This window comes from Wolffia australiana, chromosome 12 (genome assembly GCF_029677425.1).
Source record: "Wolffia australiana isolate 7733 chromosome 12, ASM2967742v1".
Lineage (NCBI taxonomy): Eukaryota > Viridiplantae > Streptophyta > Magnoliopsida > Alismatales > Araceae > Wolffia > Wolffia australiana.
The window spans coordinates 6,367,196-6,374,711 of NC_135846.1; the positions used below are offsets into that span (position 1 = coordinate 6,367,196).

Genomic DNA, 7,516 nt, shown 5'->3' on the forward strand with positions numbered 1-7,516 from the left:
GTATCACCCTTGTAAAACCTAAGGGGAAGTACAACCACCAGCTTGGCTTTTACTGTGCTTACTTTTCTTGTCTCTCTCCCTTTATTCCTGCTCTAAGTTGATAAATTAACTTCTGGATTAGACCATGGTGATTACTCCTTGGCCTTGGGAGTTCAAGGTGGAGCTCATATACTGTAGGATAGGACCGGCCTATGTTCAGCACCTAGGGCCGCAGAGATTGACATCACCGCGGTGACATATGCAGGTTAGTATTTATCTCTACCTGCTGTCGTATTCGGTGTTTTAGATTAGGATGTTGGGATATCTTTAATGAGAGAGATGGAGACAAAGACAGAAAGGAAAATGAAAAGAGAAATAGATATATAGGTAGAGAAAGAGAGAGTAAGAGAGAGAGCGAGAGGGAGAGATAGTAAGGTAGGGAGGGGAGAGAGAGAAACAGAGAGAGAGAGGTAGGAATGAAGAGAAAGAGAGAGGTAGGGAAAGAGAGAAAGAGAGAGAGGTAGGCAGAGAGAGAAGGAGAGAGAGGGAGAGAGAGAGAAAGAGAGACAAAGTGAGAGGTAGGGAGAGATAGAAAGACAGACAAGGAGAGAGAAAAAGAAAGAGGTAGGAAGGGAGAGAGAAAGAGAGACAAAGAGAGAGAAAGAGAGAGATAGGGAGAGAGAGAGATAGAAGTAGGGAGAGTGAGAGAAAGAGAGAGAGGTAGGGAGAGAGGTAGGGAGAAAGAGAGATAGAGGTAGGGAGAAAGAGATATAGAGGTAGGGAGAGAAAGAGGAAGACAGAGAGGTAGATAGAGGGAGATAGAGATAGGGAGAGAAAGAGGAAGGCAGAGAGGTAGGAAGAGAGAGAGACGGAGAGAGAGGGAGAGAAAAGGAGAGAGAGGAAGAGAGATAGAAAGAGTAAGAGGGAGAGAGGAAGAGAGAGAGGGGGAGAGAGGAAGCGAGAGTGAAAGAGAGGGAGAGAGAGAGCGAAAGAGAGGAAGAGAGAGAGGGAGAGAGCAAGATAGAGAGGGAGAGAGGGAGAGAGAGGGAGAGAGGAAGAGAGAGGGAGAGAGAGAAAGATAGAGAGGGAGAGAGGAAGAGAGAGGGAGAGAGAGGAAGATAGAGAGAGGAAGAGAGAGAGGGAGAGAGAAAGAGAGAAAGGAAGATAGAGAGGGAGAGAGGAAGAGAGAGAGGGAGAGAGGAAGAGAGAGAGGAAGAGAGGAAGAGAGAAAAGGAGAGAGGAAGAGAGAGAGGGAGAAAGGAAGAGAGAGTAGGAGAGAGGAAGATAGAGAGGGAGAGAGGAAGAGAGAGGGAGAGATGAAGAGAGGGAGGGAGAGGAAGAGAGAGAGAACGAGGGAGAGAGGAAGAGAGAGAGGGAGAGAGAGAGGGAAAGAGAGGAAGAGAGAGAGAGGAATAGAGAGAGGGAGAGAGGAAGAGAGAGGCAGAGAGAGGAAGAGAGAGAGGGAGAGAGGAAGAGAGAGGGAGAGAGAGGAAGATAGAGAGGGAGAGAGGAAAAGAGAGGGAGAGAGAGGAAGATAGAGAGGAAGAGAGAGAGAGAGAGAAAAGGAGAGAGGAAGAGAGAGAGGGAGAGAGGAAGAGAGAGAGGGAGAGAGGGAGAGAGAGAGGGAGAGAGCGGGAGGAAGAAAGAGAGAGGGAGAGAGGGAGAGAGAGAGGGAGAGAGAGGGAGGAAGAAAGAGAGAGGGAGAGAGGAAGAGAGAGAAAGGGAGAGAGGAAGAGAGGGAGGGAGAGAGGAAGAGAGAGAAAGGGAGAGAAGAAAAGAGGGAGGGAGAGGAAGAGAGAGAAAGGGAGAGATGAAGAGAGGGGGGGAGAGGAAGAGAGAGAGAACGAGGGAGAGAGGAAGAGAGAGAGGGAAAGAGGAAGAGAGAGAGGGAGAGAGAGGGAGAGAGGAAGAGAGAGAGGGAGAGAGGAAGAGCGAGAGGGAGAGATGAAGAGGGAGAGGGAGAGGGAGAGAGAGAGAACGAGGGAGAGAGGAAGAGAGAGAGGGAGAGGAAGAGAGAGAGAGGAAGAGAGAGAGAACGACGGAGAGAGGAAGAGAGAGAGAATGAGGGAGAGAGGAAGAGAGAGAGGGAGAGATGAAGAGAGACAGAGAGAGAGAGGGAGAGATGGAGAGAGAGAGACAGAGTTGGCAATGTATCTGCCCCCCATCGCGGAAATGAGAGCGAGGGGAGTCTTGACTCGTCAACTCCAATAAGAGGGGCTGCGCGGGAAATATTAAGGCGGGCCCTCTTTTGTTGTTTTGTTAGGAAGGGGCCATCTAGCGTTTATTTCCATGATTATTTCGAATGGGTTTCTGATACGTTCCTGTATTGAATTGGCAGAAATTGCAGAAGATAGAGTCACTTACAATGGGGTGTTCGCTCTACTCAGCCTTTGAAGCGAATGCCCGTAGTTGCCGTCTCCGTCTCCCACCTTCTTGATAGCCCCGCCCCGCATAGCTCGGATTCCTCCAGCCGAATGCAGCCTGAACCCCAGCTCCCGTGTGCTCCAAGAAAGTCTTAAGTCGGATGCCTTGATCTCCTCCTCCTTTATTTATAGTCTTCTTTATTTCCTAACTAACTACCGGTAAAGACTGGCGGTTATTATGCCAGGTCAGCTCGACCTGGACCAGTGACCACTTCTAGTCCCCTTTTTTCTCCTTTACGCTTCCTTCTCTCATATACTTTTATTGGAATCGTATCCGTTTCGCCACCTTGTAAGCCCAAATTCGAAGTACTGCCGTTATGGTATTTTTTCTCTTGTTTATTATTCTTGTTTCTCTTGTTCTATTCCTGCTCTTCCTTGGTTTATTCACGTCTTGATTAGACCATGGTGATCACCCTTTGGCCTTGGGATTTCAAGGTGGAGCTTCTCTACTAGAGCATAGGACGGGTCTATGCCGAGCACCACAGACCTTGGACATTGACGTCATGCCAGTGATGTATGGAGGTTAAATAGATGTCTTTATACACACTCATATTGATCTTGTTCGTGTTAGTATCTTCTGTGTTTTACAATAGCATCTTGGGATTTCTTTGAGCAGGTAGATGTAGAGGAAGACACAAAGAGAAATGGAAAAAGAGAGAGAAAGGGAGGAAGGGAGGGAGAGAGAGAGATAGAGAGAGAGAGAGGGAGGAAGGGAGGGAGAGAGTGCGAGAAAGAGAGCAAGCCAAAAAGGGAGGATGGGAGGGAAAGAGAGAGGAAGAGAGCAAGCGAAAGACAGAGAGAGGGAGAGAGAGAGAGAGAGCAAGAAAAAGACAGAGAGAGAGGGAGAGAGAAAGAGAGCAATCGAAAGACAGAGAGAGAGAGGGAGAGAGAGAGAAAGGGGAAGAGAACAAGCGAAAGACAGAGAGAGAGGGAGAGAGAGAGCAAGCGAAAGACAGAAAGAGGGAGAGAGAAAGAGCAAGAGAAAGACAGAGAAAGAGGGAGAGAGAAAGAGAGAAATCGAAAGACAGCGAGAGGGAGGGAAACGGGGAGGAAGAGAGCAAGCGAAGGAAGAGAGAGAGGAAGACAGAGAGAGCAAAAGACAGAGAGAGCAAGAGAAAGACAGAGAGAGAGAGGGAGATAAAGAGAACAATTGAAAGACAGAGAGAGAGAGAGAGGGGAAGAGTGCAAGCGAAAGACAGAGATAGAGAGGAAGAGAGAGAGAGCAAGCGAAAGACAGAGATAGAGAGGAAGAGAGAGAGAGCAAGCGAAAGCCAGAGATAGAGAGGGAGAGAGAGAGAGAGCAAGCGAAAGACAGAGATAGATAGGAAGAGAGAGAGGGAGAGAGAGAGAGAGAGATGCCTAGGACACAACGGTTGATTCCTAAAGGTAAAAATCGAATATTTACTGAAGCACAAACGGCGTCCAAGCATCAGAAAAGCCCGGAAGCCGAAAAGAAACAGCGCTGAGTTGAAAAGAGGGTCGAAAACAGGAAAGAATCATACAGAGATAGGCAGAGAGGTCGTCGTCGTCGTCGTCGTCGTCAAGGGCGCTCGATCTTTGAGCGCTGGCTAGTCCCTTCGGCGGCGCAGGTTGACGCTGAGGGGAACGGCCATCTCGCAAGAGAGCCGCAGGACTTCCGAGAGGTCAACGCCCGCCTCCGCCCCCTCCTCCGTTGACCGCGGCAGCCACTCGAACTCGTGCAGCAGCGCGGCCAGCCAGAAGCCCACCGTCGCCATGCCCAGCGCCTTCCCCGGGCAGCTCCGCCGGCCCGACCCGAACGGCGCCAGCCGCAGATCCGACCCGAACAGCGACCCGAACTCCGCCGCCCCGCCGCCCGCCCCGAACCGCTCGGGGCGGAACTCCTCCGGCTCCGGCCACAAGCGCGGGTCGCGCGCGATCGCCCACATGTTGACCATGGTGGTGGTCCCCGCGGGGACCACCCACCCGCCGACGTCGGCGTCCGACGTGGCGAGGCGGGCCCACGAAAGCAGCGGGCCCGGGGGGTGCAGCCGGATGGCCTCCTTGATCACGGCTCCGAGGTAGGGCAAGGCGCTGACGTCGGCCTCCCGGACCGGCCTGGACCGGCCCACGACCCGGTCTAGCTCTGCGTGGACCTTCTCCTGCACCTCGCGGTGCAGCACGAGCCGCGCCAGCGTCCACTCGATCACCACCGCCACCGTGTCCGTCCCACGGAAGACCATCTCCTGAAAGTATACATATATATATTCGTCAGTATTCGTCCAAATACTTAAAACCCAAGACTTTACTACTATCATAATATTACTTTGCATTTTTGGGAGATTTTTTTTTTTGTGTGTGTGAATTGGTTCCTCTTTTTCTTACCCAGAGAACGGCGATCATCTCGGCGTCGGAGAGACCGTCGGCGCCGCCCTGGAGCGAGAGCAGGACGTCCACAAAGTCCTCGCCCCGGCTCGCGCGGCCGCTCCTGCGGTGCTCGTCGATGATCTCGCCGACGAAGCGATTCACGCGGGGGACGAGCCTGGTACAGCGCCGGCGGATGCCCTGCAGATCGAACGGGGCGAGCAAGGGGAGATGGTCCGAGTAGCAGAGCTGGCCGAGGAGGTCGTACCCCTCTTCCACCAAGAAGAGGAGCTCTCTCGCGCCGTCCTCCTCGGAGGACGCCAGCCCGTAGCGCCGCCCGAAGACGGAACCCATGATGTTGTTCAAGGCCGCGCGCTTCAGGACCCCGCGGATGGCGATGGCGCCGGCGCTCTCCCGCCCGCGCGGCCGCAGCGCCGCCGCCATCTCGCGCGCAATGCTCTCGCGGCGGTAGGCTGCGGCGGCGATCTGGCGCGGGCAGAAGAGGTGCGCGGAGGAGATGCGCCGGAGCATGCGCCAGTACGCGCCGTAGGGCGCGAACCCTATCGCGCGGTGGAACATGAGCCCGTAGGCCGACTCCTTCACGGGCCGGTCCGCGAAGGCGGCGCTGTTCAAGATCTCCTTGGCCACGTCCGGGTCCGCCGTGACCACCAGCCTCGTCTCGCCCAGGCTGACGGCCATGAGCCGGCGCGCGCCGATCCGGTCCGCCGCGGCCGCGAGCCGGCGGTGGGCGAGCCCGCGCAGAAGACTCAGGCTGCCCACGACGGGGAGCCCCCGGGGCCCCGGAATGGCCTTGGATTGGCCTCTTCTTACGAGGAGCTTCCCCCAGGCCGGTCCCCCCGGGAAGGACCAGTGCAAGAGAGTGCAGAAGAGCCAGGTCAGGAGAAAGAGGAGGCCGAGCAGGGCGAGAGACGTCTGAGAAGCAGCGCACTTCGCCGCTAGAGATAGCGGGAGTATCCACCAGTTCTCCTCTCCGACGACCCCCATTGGCAAAAACAAAGAAACTAGAGAAGGCCGAGGCGAGTGAAGGAGCGAAGGCTGTTGGTGCATTTTTATAGTCGCTTGTCCCGGACGTCGCGTTCATGACATGTACGCAATGACGAAACAAAGGCGGGTAGTCAGAGAGATGGATGAATAGATGACTGATTTACACGTCGAAAAATGCAAATATTGATGGCTACGTGAATGGAAGGAATATGTGGTTGGTGTCCAGACAGTCAGACTGATGTAGGAGTAGATAAATCGATGAACGTTGGTAGATTAGACGGATGCATCGTCGCCAGGTAGATTAAGGTGATATTTCTAGATAGACAGATAGAAATATGGAAAAAGTTGGGTGGCGAGATAGGTGAGATATTCTCACATGGGAGGATGAATAAATACATGGAAAGTGTACAATCAAGGAATAGCTCAAGAAGCCATGTCTTGAACTGTTCGAGTTGGTTAAATTATATTTTAATTTTTATAACAGATAGATAAAACCAGGTTATGAAGGTCACTGAATACCTTATTGGAGGCAGATAAGTCAGCAAAATGATATAGGTCTAAAAAACAAATATATATGTATCTGCATTGATAATACATAAATAAATCTTATTTTTCTGGATAGATGGATTGAAAATTCTATTACCTTAGGCAGTGAGATCATAACTGTATGCGTATCATGTCCCGGCCTCAAATCACGGAGAAGCGTATTCAGCGATGACAATATAATCTACTAGAAACATTTTTAAATGTTTATTTCAGGCAAAATAGAAAATATAGTTCAAAAAGCTCACGAACACTCCTCCCTTATTCCTCATGAAACGCGACGTCTCAACTAGAATCCTTGGGGCCTCTCGTATCGCTGCCCCCCTGGAACTTGGAAGGCCGATCTGGCACGCGTTTGGCACCAAGTTTGAAAGGACCCACGAAATTATCTTAGAACAAAAAATATAGCTGAAGATAACACTTCTACGATGCCCAGAAGCTTCCCCTGAAGAAGTTCGGAGGAAATAAAGAAAGAGAGAGTGGCTTGTCATGAAATGGACTCGACGGTTTGTTGGTAGCTCATGATGGAAGAAGACGATCTCAAAGCTTATCCGGGCCTACCTTTCGAAACCCAGATGATTATTATTGTTTTCTGAGGTCAATCAAACTTCAATATCACTGGTGAGCAGAACTGGTCCGTTTTTAACTGCTCCTATCTCAAGTTCTAAAAATGAAAAATGGCCGGCTGAGTCTCTGCGTAAGCTGGTGCACGTATGGGATCGGCAATATCACCCTTTTTCATATTCCTGGGTTAAAGCTCCGTTTTAAGTGCCATTTCCTGGTCATTGAAACGGAAGACATTTTCAGTAGCCTTACGCGGACAGCTGACAGCCGTAAACGCCCTCTCTCTTTCTCTCGTTCACTCACGTACACGTTCTCTTTATCCCTCTTTCTCTCGTTCTCTCAGATACAATGTCTCTTTATCTTTCTTTCTCTCGTTCTCTATCTCTCCCTGCATTTATCCCTCTGCCGTTCACTCACTTTCTCTCTATCTCTCCCTCTATCGTTCACTCACTCGCTCGCTCACTGCCACACTTACTCACTCACTCATTCACCCACTCACTCAATCGCTCACTCTCTCTCTGCCTCTGTTTGTTTGTCTGTCTGTTTCTCGCTCACTCTGTTTCTCTCGCTCCACTACTTAAGCCTTTCGATCTCCCCACCATTCTCTCATTCCTTATTTATTTATCTTTCACCCTCTCACGCACACACTCTCTCTATCTCTATCTCTCTGTGACTCTCCC

The 7,516-nt window shown here is 51.5% G+C and overlaps 1 protein-coding gene across 1 annotated transcript; it reads right to left on the bottom strand.

The window, feature by feature from the left end:
* Positions 1-3,775: 3,775 nt before the first annotated feature.
* On the bottom strand, positions 3,776-5,768 carry LOC144710279 (cytochrome P450 78A3-like). The gene is made up of 2 exons (XM_078584003.1): positions 4,746-5,768; positions 3,776-4,606 (listed from the first exon to the last, which is right to left on the bottom strand). Exons 1-2 carry the CDS (start codon positions 5,727-5,729, stop codon positions 3,971-3,973), a joined length of 1,620 nt encoding a protein of 539 aa, XP_078440129.1. The 5' UTR covers positions 5,730-5,768; the 3' UTR covers positions 3,776-3,970.
* Between the last annotated feature and the right edge of the window lie 1,748 nt (positions 5,769-7,516).